Source organism: Rhinolophus sinicus, linkage group LG05, assembly GCF_036562045.2.
Source record: "Rhinolophus sinicus isolate RSC01 linkage group LG05, ASM3656204v1, whole genome shotgun sequence".
Taxonomy (NCBI): Eukaryota; Metazoa; Chordata; class Mammalia; order Chiroptera; family Rhinolophidae; genus Rhinolophus; species Rhinolophus sinicus.
Window position 1 is genome coordinate 91050119 of NC_133755.1, and position 15937 is coordinate 91066055.

General features: G+C 56.0%; 1 protein-coding gene across 9 annotated transcripts in view; it reads left to right on the top strand.

The window, feature by feature from the left end:
* Nucleotides 1–14306, top strand: part of TMEM63B (transmembrane protein 63B) — a 24394-nt gene extending 10088 nt beyond the window's left edge. For 7 of the 9 annotated variants that reach the window (XM_074333005.1, XM_074333009.1, XM_074333006.1 and 4 more), the window contains 18 exons: nt 668–810; nt 896–947; nt 1796–1904; nt 2518–2588; nt 5656–5736; nt 6204–6327; nt 6873–7006; nt 7148–7285; nt 7429–7582; nt 8732–8838; nt 9086–9172; nt 9427–9492; nt 10718–10880; nt 11425–11530; nt 12473–12640; nt 12872–12987; nt 13163–13243; nt 13512–14306. In XM_074333005.1, coding sequence (XP_074189106.1) covers nt 668–810; nt 896–947; nt 1796–1904; nt 2518–2588; nt 5656–5736; nt 6204–6327; nt 6873–7006; nt 7148–7285; nt 7429–7582; nt 8732–8838; nt 9086–9172; nt 9427–9492; nt 10718–10880; nt 11425–11530; nt 12473–12640; nt 12872–12987; nt 13163–13243; nt 13512–13703 — 2092 coding nt within the window. In that variant the 3' untranslated portion in view covers nt 13704–14306. Of the gene's footprint in view, nt 1–667; nt 811–895; nt 948–1795; nt 1905–2517; nt 2589–5655; nt 5737–6203; nt 6328–6872; nt 7007–7147; nt 7286–7428; nt 7583–8731; nt 8839–9085; nt 9173–9426; nt 9493–10717; nt 10881–11424; nt 11531–12472; nt 12641–12868; nt 12988–13162; nt 13244–13511 lie in introns of all 9 variants that reach the window. The other 2 variants (XM_074333003.1, XM_074333010.1) reach the window with 2 other exon arrangements.
* Nucleotides 14307–15937: the final 1631 nt, after the last annotated feature.

Consider the following 15937-nt stretch of genomic DNA (forward strand, 5'->3'; position numbering starts at 1 on the left):
GGGTGGGGGCAGCAGGCAGGAGCCAGTATCCAGCAGGCAGAAGTCAGGAGATCGAGCCAGAGTGCGACAGGCAGGCAGTGAGCGCTGAGGCAGGAAGATGGACAGGTCAGCACTGCCACTGCCCACGGCCCCCCAGGGCCCCTCCCCAAGTGTATCATGGACCCTGCTGCACCAGCACCCATAAGGTGCTTCTGCTTCCTGAATCCCGGCCTCAAACCCCCATCCAACCTCCTGCTTCTGCCTCTTCTATCACCATTCCTCGTCCTCTGGCCTCGTCCTCCCTTTTCCCCTCTTCCTCTTCTTTCCCTTTTCTCTCCATCATTTCTCTCTCTCTCTCTCTCTCTCTCTCTCTCTCTCTCCATCTTCCTTTTATTCCTCCCTGGCTCCTCCCTAACTTCCTATTCGCCTCTGTCATTTCTCTCCTTATCTATTCTTCCCGTCTCCCTCCCCTTCTCCCTACATCCTTCTTTTTTCCTTCCATTTCTCTCTCCCTCTCTTCTCCCTCCCTTCCCAGAAAATAGGGGACCCAGAGACCCCATTTCAACCCCCCACTGCTACCAGATTGGTAGAGGCTGGGGTGGTGGGTGGGGATGGGCAGGGGCAGGCACATGCTGGCCCCTCTGCTGCCCTGGTTCTCACCTAATTCCTCTCTGCCGCCACACCACAGGGATGATGAGATCCGGGACAAGTGTGGAGCCGACGCCGTGCACTACCTGTCCTTCCAGCGGCACATCATCGGGCTGCTGGTTGTCGTGGGCGTCCTCTCCGTCGGCATTGTGCTGCCTGTCAACTTCTCAGGGGACCTGCTGGGTCAGTGAGGGCCAGGATGGGTGGGGCAGAGAGAGGGGACAGGCCCTGACTCCACCATCGTCTTCTCCCCTTTCTTTCCCCCCAGAGAACAATGCCTACAGCTTCGGGAGAACCACCATTGCCAACTTGAAATCAGGGTAAGTTTGGGAAGCTGATCAGTGAGGCCAGGGTCTGTGCCAGAATTGGGGCCCTAATGAGGAGGGTAGGAAAGGGGGAGTGTTCAGGGGACAGGTGGCTGAGGCTGCAGAGATGGCTCAGGGGCCCTGAGGGCTTGGGTTGGAGACAGGAGAGGTAGATCCCTGCTGAAAGAATAACCAGATTAAGAAGAGCAGGGTGCGGGCCGGCCAGGTGGCTCAGGTGGTTGGAGCGCAGTACTCCTAACACCCAGATCGCCTGTTGCCAGTTCGATTTCCATATGGGCCTGTGAGCTGCGCCCTCTACAGCTAAGATTGTGAACAGCAGCTCTCCCTGGAGCTGGGCTGCCGTGAGCAGCTGGAGCTTGGCTTAAGCTGTTGTAAGCTGCTGCGGGCTATCATGTGCCCCTGTGAGCTGAGGGGAGTGCAAGGCTCATAATACCAGCATAGGCCAGGGAGCTGTGTCCTACACAACTAGACTGAGAAACAATGGCTTGAACTGGAGTGGGGAGGGGGTTGAGGCGGAAGAAGGAGGGGGAAAAAAGAGGAGGGTGCAACCTCCAGCAGGCGGGGCCGGCCGGTGGGGGGGAGGGCAGCCAGTGGGTAGGGGAGGCTGTCGCGGGGCCGGCTGGTGGGGGGGAGGGCAGCCAGTGGGTAGGGTATGAAGACATGGTCATGGAGACTTCAGTTGGAATGGAACAGCTTTAGGGATGTCTAGATGATGTGGCGTGTGGGGCCCACCCTGTGGGGTGTCAGTGCCAGGGGCCCTCAACACTGGGAGGTTGGGGGAGGTAAGGGGTGTCTGAGCATGTCCCTAGCCCCGTGGCTTCCCTACGCTTTGCTCCTCCCAGGAACAACCTGCTATGGCTGCACACCTCCTTTGCCTTCCTGTACCTGCTGCTCACCGTCTACAGCATGCGTAGACACACCTCCAAGATGCGTTACAAGGAAGATGACCTGGTGAGTGGAGCAGAGCCCAGGGGTGCCACACCCCCAGCCTTCCTCCCTTCCCTCCAGGCCTCCCCTGCCTCAGCACTTCGGGGTATCAGCCCCAGGGTCAGGCCAGCTGAGTTTGAATCCTGACCCAGCAGTTCAGGAGCCCTCATCTTGCAAGTTAGTTACTTCCCCAAGCCCCAGTTTCCTCATCTGTCAAGTGAGATAACAGCAGTACCTCTCCCACTGTTGCTGGGAAGGTAACGTGAGACGATGGTGGGAAGGACGCCAGGCTGTGCCTGGCGCTCGGAAAACAGTTGTGATGGGTGATATGGTAGTGAAGTTCCCTCCACTGCCACGCTTACTCACTAAACAAGTAATGAATGCCCACTGTGCTGGGTCCCCATGGCCTGAGGATCTGAGACTAGTACCCAACTCTTCCCCCCACACCACATCCCTCAAGGAGCAAGGGCCCAGATGGCTCTTTCCGTAGGCTTCCTGCCTGATTTCTATTAGAAATTCTCTGGGACTTGGCTTATTCCTCAGGCCTCCTCCTACCCCGTCTGTTTCTCTCTGCTCGCCCGTTCCCCCCACGCCCTCCCTGCATCCTCCGGCCCCTCTCACCTGCCTCTCACTCCAGGTGAAGCGGACTCTCTTCATCAATGGAATCTCCAAATATGCAGAGTCAGAAAAGATCAAGAAGCATTTTGAGTAAGTAGCCACTCCTACCCCCAATCCCAGGCATCTGCGATCCCTGCTTTGCCTTTCAGCTCCCAAGACCCTCCTCACACACCTCTCCCTCAGAGGTCTCACTGCAGTGGAGGTGGAGGTCAGACGAAGAAAAATTCTCTGACTTCAGGGCAGGCTAGCAATTGGGCTGGGTGATAGGCCCCTCTAAGAACACAAGTGAAATACTTGCAATGCTTGAGAAGAAATACTTGAAAAGTGAGTCCAGTCTGCCCTCACATACCCACCCGCCCTCTTCTCCGGCTTGAACTGGGTCATGGGTTGTTGCCCCAGGGTCCATGGTGTGTGGCTTCTTTAAAAGTCTATGTGACATGCTGGAGTTTGTGTGCAGACTAGCAAGGAGAAGCTCCTTGGCTTTCAACAGATTATCAAGGAGCCTAGGAGAACGTGAGGCGCTGAGGCTTTTTTCCACTCTGGAAATCTGTCTTGGGGGGAAAGGAGAATATACACCCCCAGGAGTGCCCGGTGGCCGGAATAGTCTGTGTCTGGGATTAGGGATCCTAGCGTTTATTCATCGGTCTACTCAGCAAACTTTCTCAAGTGCTGTGAGGCATAAGTCACCGGGGCGGGCCTCGGGACCATAAAAGTACAGAAAAGATCACCAGACTCTCGGAGGCTTCCCAGTATGGAGGTCAGTTTTAGGAGCCAGTCCGGGCTCTGATCTGAGCTTGGCCTAAGGTTAGTGTGTGGTCAGAATTCGGAGTTGGCCAGTCGTCCTCACAAGGGACATTGGTGGCCTGGATCAGGGCTGTCTCTGGTCAGCGTCAGGAGTTTATGAGGTCTGCATCCACTGTCGGGTGGCCTGGACAGAGGTCAGGCATTGTTCTGAGTGATGAGATTCCAGACTCCTGTGAGACAGGAAAAGGACTGGTTTCTGATCAGTATTAGTGGACGAATACTCATTCATTCAACATTTGTTGGCCACCTTCTATACTCCAGGTAGAAATAAATGAGGCACAGGCCCTGCCCTCATTATAATTTACAGAGCAGCAGTCAAAATTAGATCTAAGTTGTTCGATACGAGAGAACGACTTGGGGTCCTATCTGGAGTTCAAGCTGTGATCAGCATTAGGGGGCAGTTTGGGTCAGGATTAAGGACAGTGTGTGCTCAGAATTCTAAGTGCCATCTTAATATTACTGTCCAATTGGAATCAGCTGTCAGCTTGCACTGACAAGTCCTTCAGTAACAGAATCTACTGAGCAGCTGCTATGTGGCCACGCTGGAGCAGGAGCTGGGGAAATAGTAGTTAACAGAGAAGAAAAAGCCCCTGCTTTCATCTGCTTACCTTCTAATGGGCCAAGGCAGACAAAAAGATGGGCTAATACTAGACACTGTCAAGTAGGGGTAGGTGCTGAGAAGAAAACCAAGGCAGGGAGAGGGACCGAGTGAAGGAGTCAGGAAGAGTGTTTGGATGGGGTGGCCGGGGTGGGGTGGGGGCGGGGGTGGTACACTGACAGGGTGACATTTGAGCAGAGACTTGCAGGCAGTGAGGGGGTGAACTCCACTAGCCAAGCATCCATTCAGCACACATTTATTGTACACCTACTATGTGCATCATACCAGGGAGACAAAGAAGAACCAAACCTGATGCTGTCCGTGGGGAGCTCATGGTCCAAGTTGTCTGTTTTGGGGCTCAGTCTATAGTTTCGTTTAGGAAACAGTCTGTGATTACAATTGGTGGTTAGCCTGTAAGCAGCGTGTGGCAGACAGTGGTCCTAATTGGAGTTTTGGGGATCAGTAAGGTGAACGTTACAGAACAGCCATTTCATTGACCCAATCATTCTGTTCATGTCTATTGAGCACCTGCTATGTGTCAGCTCTTAGCTCAGGCCTGGCTACATAGGGATGCGCCAAAGGCAGCCTTGTCATCATGGGGCTCCTGGGCAAGGCAACAGCATTGGGCTGGCCTTGTAGTCCAGGTCTGGGATCTGTCTGGATTGGAGGACTAACCCAGCAGAGTCAGGGAATATCCTGTGTGCACAATCTGGGAGCCTGCGTGGTGGGGACGAGGTGATTAGAGAGTACAGTAGTCACGTGAGAACGAGGCCTCAGCCTGCCACAGAGGCGAGGCGCTGCCAAAGGGGAACCTTAAAATGATTTGAGCAACAACAGTGTCTGGGGAAATGTCTGTAGCCTCCAGGGAAGTGCATTTGAAGGACCCCATCCCAGATTTCCGTTTCCAAATTCTCATGGGTTTGTGCAGTCCATCGTGTTACTTTAAAACCGTATCTTGTGCCTGTTTGACACTTATTGGTCCTTCATTCATTTTTTTTTAAAAAGATGGGGCTCAGTCTAGATTAGGGATTAGGATCAAGGAGCAGTGTGTGACCAAAATGTAAAAGGAACGGCTCCTGCACTCAGCAGGTACCCCTCAAGCCCTGCCACCTACCAGGTACAGAGTCAGGGATGGTCTGTCTTTGGTCAGTCTCAAGTCAAGTTTGGGTCACTTTGGGGTCAGGTTAGAGGTCAGTCTTGGGTCTAGGTTATGGGTCAGTTTGGGTCAGGGTAAAGGATCAGTCTCTGTCCCAGGTTAGAGGTTAATCTCAGGTCAGGGTTCAGAATCAGTCATTGGTTGGTCTGGGGGCAGGGTTCATTCTGTAGACTGGGCTGTGGGTTGGCTGGAGTCCGTCCGTGGTCCAGACTCAGTGTTGGACTGTACCCAGGTCTGGGAACAGGTAAAGGGAACAACCCACGACTAGAAACAGTTTCTCTCAACTTCAAGTTGACAGCCCAGGACAAGAATCAGACCACAGGCGTGGCTTCCCCAGCACCACGCTGTGTGCACCCCCATCCCAGGCCACTGGCTCAGACTGTGCTCACACGGTCCCCATGCCTCTGTGCACACACCCCCTCACTCAGATAAGCATGAGGAGGAATTTCAAAGTTTTATTCTTGGGTGACTCTCATTTTTATAGACTAAGGAAAACAAAAGGGAGCTGCAGTTGGGGATGTGTGTCTTGGTGATGGGGTTATGTGTGAAAGTCGGGGGCAGGGGATCCCTGCAGAAAATGATGGTGGACTGTGTTTCAGGGAGGCCTACCCCAACTGCACGGTTCTAGAAGCCCGCCCATGTTACAACGTGGCTCGTCTTATGTTCCTCGATGCAGAGAGGTGAGGGGGCCGGGGACGGAAGGGGGGTGTGACACCAGAGGGCCCCCTGCCCATTGTGGACGGTGTCTTGGCTGCCACAGAGTAGCCTGGCTCCCCTTCCAGGTGTTTCTCAGGGCATTTGATTTTAATTCAACCTCTGGAGAGAGCAAAGCCTGGAGGTTAGACTTGGTTGCAAGAGGAAAGGGGTCCACCATCCCCACCCTGTCTGAGGACAGACCCTTCTTCAGCTACAGTATGAGAAATGGAAGCCAAACTATAAGAAGAATTTCTGGCTCTCAAGGGATGGGCAGGAAGACCCTGGGATGGGGGCCTGTCTGAACTGTGCATCTTAAACAAACCCAAGAGCAGTATAGCTCCTGTCACTGGGGCGTAGACTAGATGACCCTTGAGTTGGGCTCCCTACCCATCCTCCCATCCAAGCCCAGTCCCAATTGGGCAGTGGGTGACTGGGCACCTGGGTCCCGCAGAAAGAAGGCCGAACGGGGAAAGCTGTACTTCACAAACCTCCAGAGCAAGGAGAATGTCCCCACCATGATCAACCCCAAGCCCTGTGGCCATCTCTGCTGCTGTGTGGTTCGCGGCTGTGAGCAGGTATGGGGTGGGCTGGCCATGGGGCGTGCCCAGCCCTGGCTCAGATCTCAGGGCCCCTGTCCTGATGGTGTGGGGAGGGGTTGGAAGGTCCTGGACAGACAAGTCACAAACACCCAAAGGTAAACAGACTCCCAGAGGAGGCAAGGCCGGGGCTGGGACCAGGACCAGGAGCAGGACGCAGTCCCTCCCTCAGAGGGTCCCCACCTATTCCTATGTTCCTCGAAGTCCCATCCCCACTGTTGGGTTGTTCCATATCCCTATAGTAACCAGATATTCCAACCCCAAATCAGAAGAGCTCAGCCAAAAGGACAGTGTTATGCTGTCTTTACTGGCTCTGTGGCTTTAGGCAAGTTTCTTGACTGCTCTGTGCCTCAGTTTCCTCATCTGTAAGATGGGGCTAATGGTACCTACCTCATAGGATTCTTGTGAGAGACAGAGAGAGCTTAAAGCACTGCCTGGCCTGTAGGAAGCTCCAGGTTAGCACTGGCCGGTGCTGCAGGCCCCCGCCCAGCTCTCTGCCCAGAGTCTGCCTTGCCCCCCGGCAGGTGGAGGCCATCGAGTACTACACAAAGCTGGAACAGAAGCTGAAGGAAGACTACAAGCGGGAGAAGGAGAAGGTGAACGAGAAGCCTCTCGGCATGGCCTTTGTCACCTTCCACAACGAGACCATCACCGCCATGTGAGCCCCTGCCCGCCTGCCCACCCTGGCCTCGCCCCCTAGTCACCAGCTGTGGCTCCCGGGTCCCTGTGCTCACAGCCCGCTGACGGCAGTGGGGTCCCCTGTAGCCAGGGCTGCGGTAACCGGTGTCCATCCCCTCAGCATCCTGAAGGACTTCAATGTGTGTAAGTGCCAGGGCTGCACCTGCCGCGGGGAACCGCGCTCCTCATCCTGCAGCGAGTCCCTGCACATCTCCAACTGGACCGTGTCCTATGCCCCTGACCCCCAAAACATCTACTGGTGAGCAAAGGGGGAGGGAGGGGCAGGCTTCGTGGGGCTTGGGTGGACCCCAGTAGGTAGAGGGGAGGGCAGGGAGGTCCTAGGTGTCACTGAGGACCACTCAGGTGTCTGGTCCCCGAGTGAGCACCTCCCCGCCCCCCCAGGGAGCACCTTTCCATCCGCGGCGTCATCTGGTGGCTGCGCTGCCTGGTCATCAACGTCGTCCTCTTCATCCTCCTCTTCTTCCTCACCACCCCGGCCATCATCATCACCACCATGGACAAGTTCAACGTCACCAAGCCTGTGGAGTACCTCAACGTGAGGCCACACCCCACCCACCTCACCCCTCCAGGCTGTGTCACAAGACACAGAAACCGGGCCCTGAATCCCTCCTCCGGGGGGAAACCGGGATGCCCCCGCCCAGTGTGGCTCCTGTTCTACCTTCAGGCTGGCTCCACCAAGAAGCTCCCACAAGACCATGGGCTGCATACCCTTCTGTGCACTTCTCTTGGGCTCCCCACCTCCTTCCCCTACAAGAGGCCACCCTTGGGTGTGCACACACCTAGAGAGACACCCAGGGAAGAAAGAGGGCCCAGGCCCAGTCCTAACTGACCATGTGACCTCAGATAAGTCCCTTCTCGTCCCTCGCGCTCCCCAACAAAAGAATGGAAGGTTCAGACTAGATCATTGGCTTCCAAACTTAGAGTCTAATGCTTTTATCAAAAGGAATCTGCCTTGAAACCCGATGTGGAAAAGCACAGCTGTTCAGATGGCAGTAGAGTGGGGGCCATTTTGCCTGGTTTCTCCTCACCCCTCCTGCCACATACACAGTGTACCTCCTTAGCGCCTCAAAATTCAAAGAGAGACAGTTTGAAAATCACTGTGTGATAATAGCATAATAGATAAGACCCAGACTTCCTGGGTTCAAATCCCCACCCCACTGCTCACTAGCTGGTTAAGCTGTTGAATCACTTTGTGCCTCAATTTGCTCATCTGTAAAATAGGATAATATGATTGTTGTGAGGAGGAATGCATGTAAAGTACATGATCAGTGCTTGGCACAGGGTAGGTGCTCAGCAAAAGCTAACTAATACCGTGTTTCCCCGAAAATAAGACCTAGCCGGACGATCAGCTCTAGTGCGTCTTTTGGAACAAAAATTAATATAAGACCCGGTCTTTTTAATATAATGTAATGTAATATAATATAATACTGGGTCTTATTTTAATTTTTGCTCCAAAAGACGCATTAGAGCTGATGGTCTGGCTAGGTCTTACTTTCGGAAAAACACAGTATTATTCACCCTGGGGTAGTACATACAGCCCTGGCCCCCACCCTCAACCCTTGCCCTCAAGATGTTCTGAGAGCCCTGAAGCCCAGGACTCAGTGGGGGAGGGGCAAGTAAGCAGAGTAAGCTGAGCCCAATAAACTGCCCCCGCCTGACACAGCGCCCCCCTTCCCCACTGCAGAACCCCATCATCACCCAGTTCTTCCCCACCCTGCTGCTGTGGTGCTTCTCAGCCCTGCTCCCCACCATCGTCTACTACTCTGCCTTCTTTGAAGCCCACTGGACACGGTGAGACCCTTCACACACCGGCGCCTCGCTCTAGCCTCCTAGGGGTACACAGTGTCATTGGGCAGCCCTTTGCCACTCAGGCTTCCTGCTCCGGAGGTCCTAGAGCTCGCAGGGAGGGGTGATGCCAGCATCCGCACCTTGGGAAGTGCTCCCCTTCCCAGGCGACCCTCCTGGGATACTGTATGGGCTGGGGAAGCAGGATGGGAGCTGGCCCACCTGACCTCTGCCCCTGTGCCCTGTGCCCCAGCTCCGGGGAGAACAGGACCACCATGCACAAGTGCTACACCTTCCTCATCTTCATGGTGCTGCTCCTGCCCTCGCTGGGACTGAGCAGGTAGGTTTTGGAGGAAGGGCTGGGAGGGGGGGTTGCAAGGCCCTCACTGGGACTGAGCAGGTAGGTTTTGGAGAAAGGGATGGGAGGCGGGGTGGAGGAGGAGGAGGTGGCAAGAGGGGGAGAGGGAGCAGTTCAGGCTGCCACCTCCCCTACCAAGCCAAAGGCCCCATGTACAGGGGGGCATCCCCAGAGACTCTTGGCAGGGACTTCCCCTCCCCATTCCAGCCCCCCACCCTACCTCTCCTCCTCTCCAGTCTGGACCTCTTCTTCCGCTGGCTCTTTGACAAGAAATTCTTGGCTGAGGCAGCTATTCGGTTTGAGTGAGTGACTGGGGCCCCCAAGAAAAGAGACTGGATGGCGGGGGTGGGTCTGCCTGAGAGACACTTCATTCCCCATGGGAGGGTGCAGTTAAAGCTCCCCACCGCTTCTGCGGGGAGGCAGAGGGGCTTACATCAAGGGCTGGCATAATCATTCCGAAGGACACAGGATGTCTCAGGTGTACCTGGTAGATGTCCCCAGGCTCTAGATTAGAGCTGTCTCTCGGGAAACCTCTCTGGATTCCGAGGTCACCCTCAAGGTGTACTGGGGGCCCCCATTCTGGGAGTTTCTATGAAGGCTCTAGGCTTGTGTTGTGGGATGAACTTTGGGGGTCTGGAACACCACTCGGAAGGTTTGGCAAGGGGTCTGTAGTGGAATCTTGGGTATACTGTGAGAGTGACTTGGGAGTTCCTAGAGGTATCCCTCAGGGTCTCTGGAGCCCACACTTTTGAATATCTGTGGGGGACTCTGGGGTTCACGCTTCGGAGTGCTGACGGGGCATGAGTTCTGGGAACACCTCTGAAGTTTCAGGCTCCTCTTCAGAGGTGTGACTGGAGTTCTTTCTGGTGCAGCTTCCTTCTCTGAGAATTCTTGTGAAGGTGTCTTAGGGGGCATGTACCCCGGCTGAATACTGGGGTGCACGCTCTAGGAGTCTTGCACTGGGCCATCAGTGGAAATCTTGGGCTCACACTCGGGGTGTCACGAGCATTGACAAAAGTTCCTAGGCTCCCTCCTCTGAAGATTTCTGGGGGAGGGTCTCTGGAGCTTGTGTTCTGGAGGTGACAGAGGCTCCTACTCTGGGGTAACTGGGAGTTAAGTTAAAGTCTAAGAAAGGAAGCCTCCTGGACGTTCCTGCGGGTCATACCCTCCGGCCTTTGGAAGTCCCGTGGGGTTGTCTGTGGCCGTCTCCAGCAGTCGTACCCTGAACACTGGCGGCCTTAGGGGTCTCCAGCACTCTCCATGAGTCTATGGGGCACAAGTTCTCAGGGTGCCTCTGGGCTCACACTGTCAGATCGTGTTTACGCATATTTGAGGGTGTTGGAGGTATCTATTGACACTCTGGTACCTGCCTTTGGGGTTTACATTCTGGGGGGACTGGGGCACAGGTGCTTGAGGGCTGAGCTGGGAGCTGACATGGGTGTCCACAAGGCACGTTGGGGGTGAAAGTGTGGGCAGGCAACCACCGCGTGCCCAAGAGGGCAGTGCTGGAGCAGCTGGTGCCCGCAGGTGCGTGTTCCTGCCGGACAACGGCGCCTTCTTCGTGAACTACGTCATTGCTTCAGCCTTTATCGGCAACGCCATGGACCTGCTGCGCATCCCGGGTCTGCTCATGTACATGATCCGGCTCTGCCTGGCGCGCTCAGCCGCCGAGAGGCGCAACGTGAAGCGGGTACGGCCGCCTGGGCCGCCCCGGCCCGCACAGCGCCCCCTGGTGGGCCCAACCAGAAACAGCGGCAGCGTGCTAGGGTGTGGGGCCCAAGGGTGCTGGGACTTGGGGAGCCCAGTGCCATGGCTCCTTCCCCTCTGGGCCTCAGTTCTCCCATATATACAGCGATGAATCCACATAGGTAACCCTGAAGGCCCTGGCCAGTTCTGACAGTCTAGTGTTCTGCGATGGGAGTTGGGGGCGGTCCGGGTCCCTACACTAGGATCCCTGGGCCCTAACCCCACAGGAGGGAATCCCGTTCCCAAGCCCACCCCCTGCCGGCCCTTGATCCCTCGAACGCCCCTCCTCATGTCCTGTGACTACCCACCCTGACCTCCTTCTCAGCACAGCCCCTCTTTCCATCTGCTTTTCTCTTCCCTACCCTGGACGTGGGGTTCCTTTCCCGTTGCTCCTTTCCTGGCCCCGCCTCCTCCCCTCCCACCTTCCCCGCGCCCTGCAGTATGCCCCTCCTCTCCCTGAGCCACCCTCCTGCCCATCTCCCCCCCAGCATCAGGCCTACGAGTTCCAGTTTGGCGCAGCCTACGCCTGGATGATGTGCGTCTTCACGGTGGTCATGACCTACAGTATCACCTGCCCCATCATCGTGCCCTTCGGTAGGCACCGCCGCGCCGGGACCTGGGCCCTGCTCGGGGGGACCCAGGACCTCACCGGCTCCATTCTAGTAAGGCAGGCCACCCCGAGTGGACAGGGCCTCGGCTGGGAGACCGGCCCCTCGGGCCTCCCGCCCGGTCCCTGGCTCAGTCTGGGGTCTGGTCTGGGGGGAGGAGGGGAAAGCCATCTCAGCCCAGGCTGGACCCCTGAGCAAAGTCATGCCCACATGGCTGTACTCACCCACACCAGTGCTTTCACTCCAATGGATATACTAGGACATATATCACATAGCCACTGAGGTGTTCACACCCACACTCTTCTACCCAGGATCCATGGGCACACTTGTACACAGCCCTATAAACTCAGGAGAGACCTTTGGATTGCAGGGTGGGGTTGGGTCCTTGCCACTCATGGAGATGCCCTGCTGTAGCTGAGCTATGTGACTTAGGCAAGTCCCTCTACCTTCGGAAATTTAGCAAAGTTTCTCTTCAACCTTTGCCCCCACTAGTGGTCTCTAAATTCCCCCTGAAAACATCCCAACTCCTTAACCACTCTCCCTGGTTATTGAAGGCTCCAAACTAACCTTGTCCTTGTTCGAAAGCTCCCATTCCCTCAGCCTCCCGGAAATAGAACTTACCGCTTAATCTATACTCATGTTTAGGAACGGGTAGGAAAACCGGTATGGGTTTTAAGAGGATGCTCACTGACGCACGTGAATAGATTCCTAATGGAATTGCTAGTAATGGGTTACAGAATTGAGGGGTTGGAGCAGAGGAAGCTGAGGTTCTCTGGTCCTGTTGGGGGTACGATCCTGTATAGGGCTGGGGCAGGAGAAGGGAGGCCAGCCCTTAAGCGACCTCAGGAGCACTGGGACAACCTGTGACAGACACGTGGAAGTCTGGCGGCACTGGTTCCGAAGTCAGGGCCCATGTGGCTTCCCCCAGGGCTCATGTACATGCTGCTGAAGCACCTGGTAGACAGGTACAATCTCTACTACGCCTACCTGCCGGCCAAGCTGGACAAGAAGATTCACTCGGGGGCTGTGAACCAGGTGGTGGCCGCACCCATCCTCTGCCTCTTCTGGCTGCTTTTCTTCTCCACCATGCGCACTGGTGAGGGCCCCCTCTCAGGGAGGGGGGCATGGGGGCAGAGAGGACTTCCTCCAGAGTCGAAACAGCAGGCACCCCCCTGGGCAGTGAAGGGGGAAGTCCATGATGGCTGGGGGCCACAGACAAGGTGACTGGGAGAGGCCACGGCCGCATTCAGAAGGTAGCACAGTGGGCCTCGGGGGGAGCCCAGAGGAGAAGTAGCAGCCCCATTTTGTGTCCCCTCCCCCACACCAGGGTTCCTCGCCCCCACATCCATGTTCACATTCGTCGTCCTGGTTATCACCATCGTCATCTGTCTCTGCCACGTCTGCTTCGGACACTTCAAATACCTCAGTGCCCACAACTACAAGGTGTGGGGCGTGGGGGGTGGCTGAGGGCAGAAGCTCCGGAGGGTACAGAAGGCCAGGGACATGGTTGGGATCTGAGGGCAGGGGCAACCAGGATGTCAAAAGGGTGTAGGGTCACGATTACAGCTGAGGGGAGGGGAATTGCCCCCACCCCCTGACTCATTCTGGGTCCCTCAAGATTGAGCACACAGAGACAGATGCTGTGGACCCCAGAAGCAATGGACGGCCCCCCACTGTTGCCGCTGTCCCCAAATCTGCGGTGAGTGCTCTGAGCCGTTGCCGAGGGTGGGAGGGGCCTCTGAGACTCAGTCCCAAAGCTGAGTGTCCCATTATCCTCCAGAAACAAGCCTGTTCCCAACCCCAGGGACTGGGGAATGGGCAGGGAGAGACCTGGCTTCACTGGGGGCTGCCCACCTCCCCTGGGCAGAGGATACTGCCCCTCCGCCCGTAGGTCCTGTGACTCCCCATCACCCCTCCCCACAAAGGGCAGCTCTCTATCCTCATGTCCCACTCCTCTTCCCCTTCAGAAATACATCGCTCAGGTGCTGCAGGACTCAGAGGTGGACGGGGATGGGGATGGGGTTCCTGGGAGCTCAGGGGACGAGCCCCCATCATCCTCGTCTCAAGATGAGGAGCTGCTGATGCCGCCTGATGGCCTCACGGACACAGACTTCCAGTCTTGCGAGGACAGCCTCATAGAGAATGAGATTCACCAGTAAGGGGAGGGAGGGGCCCTGGAGGCCACGCCCTGCCCCACCCCACCCGCCCCCCACGGACACTAAAAAAAACGCTAATAATTTATTAGATCTAAAGCCCCTTCCTCCCCATCCCCTGCTTTCATTAAGGTATTTAAACCTGGAGGTTTCGCCACTCCCCCCCCCCACTATGGAGGGAGGGAGGGAACCCCCTAACCTCAGTGAGGAGAGCCCCGAGCAGGACCCGGGGCAGAGGGGTATGGACACAGTTCCCCCAGATCAGTGCCCCCCAGGCTAGTAGCATGGTCAGGAAAGGGTTAATGAGAGCCAAGAGGGGTACCTGGTGCCGTGGCTGGAGACCTGGAGGGGCTTGCGGATCAGGGCAGCCCCCCCAGTTCTTTCCTCCCTCTAAAGTCCCCCTGGGATCTGGCACTCCAGGGAAGTGGAGCCTCCAGCCCCAATGGGTTGCATGAGAGGGGAGGGGTGCTGAGTGGGAGGAAGAGTCAGGCCCGAGCCAGGGGGGTGACCTGGGGTGGGGGGTGGGCATGGCTGACACTGGAAAATGGGTTTTTGCACTGTTTGGGTTTTTTTTTTTTTTTTTCCTTTAAAATAAAAGTGGGAAGAAAAGCTCTGAGGCAGGTGTCTGGTTTATGCTGCTGCCCTGGACACCCCTGGGGTCCAGCCACCTTTCTGTGGGTCTGCAGGATCTCTGGAAAGAGGTCTGCTGTGCTCATGTTGCCCCTCCACCCCCCCAACCTTCCCCTGCATCTGCCAGCTCTGCCACCACCCACTGCCCTGAGGAAACTATGGGGCCTCTCAGACCAAGGGACGGGGACCCAGGCCGACACTGAATCCCTGAGAGCCACACAAACAGGACAGAGATTCAGGAGAGAAAGACTGTACAAAGCCACAAGTTCCACACTGGTCCAAGAAGGCTTCCTGGAGGAGGAAGATCCCAGGACAGCTGCTTCCAGAAAGCAAATTGTCAGGCTGCTGTGGAGGGAGAAGAGGCAAGAAAATGGGGCTGCAGCAGTTGACAAAATTGCATCGTCATTATTGTCATTGTTCTACAAGGTACTGAGTGGTTATGTGCCTGGGATTATGCTAAGTGACTACTATATGCTTTAAAGCATTTCCTCAGAGAGTTTGCTCAGGTCAGGTGTGTGTTTGCTGTGAGGATTACGTGAAATAAATATGTCAAGTGCTCACTTGGCCCAGATCCTCGCACGTGGTAAGTACCCAGTAAATGTCAACTATAATTAATACTATGATCATTAATAGTCCCTACAAAGCAGGTGTGGTTTTCCTTTTTGTGGATGAGGACACAGGCTCAGGGAGGGTGTAAGGTTTGCCCAAGGTTACCAGCTTGGGATGGGTCTTAAAAGGTCCTGCTGCATCTCAGTGAGCTGACCCCCAGCCTATCTGTCCTTCCCCTTCAGGAGTGTCCAAGGCCCTCCCCAAAGAGCCCCGTCCCTGCCCTCAGGTCAACTCTTACCCATCCTCTGAGACCCAACACAAACTCACCTTCTCTAAGAAGTTTCTCGTGACCGCTCCAGCCCACCCTCCAGAGGCCCACAGTATGTACTGTGTGCAGCAGGAGCCAGGACACCCAGACCTCAGGCCTGCTTCTGTCACTAACTCGCTGTGCAACCCGGGAAATTCACCTTTCCCTTCTGGACCTATTTCCTCATCAGTGTGACCAGATGACCCGTAAGGCCCTGGGGCATCCATCCACCACCTACCAGCAGACCCCAAAAATGAGAAAGTGAGTCACAGAACACCCAGAGGGGCAAAGAGCCCAGAGGAGGAGAAACAGGCACCATAAAGGCCTGCAGACTGTCAGCTAGAAACAGCCTGCAGTGGGGACAGCAAACTCAGCACAAAGCCTGATAAAGATTGCCCAGGTGCCAGCAAGGGGCAGGAAGCAAATGGTGCCTGAAGTGAGAGATGCCACCTGCGCTACAAACACGGCTTGGAGGGCCAGTGTTTCCTGGTGGTTGGCTGTGGGCGGAGGGTGAGCCTCAGCCTTCACATGTAGAGCAGGTCTGCAGACTTGTGAAATGTGGTTCCTCAAGTCCCAGGGCTGCAGGAACTGCCAGGGCAAGGGTTGGGGAGTAGAGTACCAGCCAGTGGGTGGATAAAAATTGGCTATTTCCAACAAGGAGCTCACACAGCAGGGCCCTGAGGCCGCAAACAGCCGCCTCACCCTTGATCCTCCATCGAACCCTCCTGAGCACCTACTGTGTGCCAGACCTTGA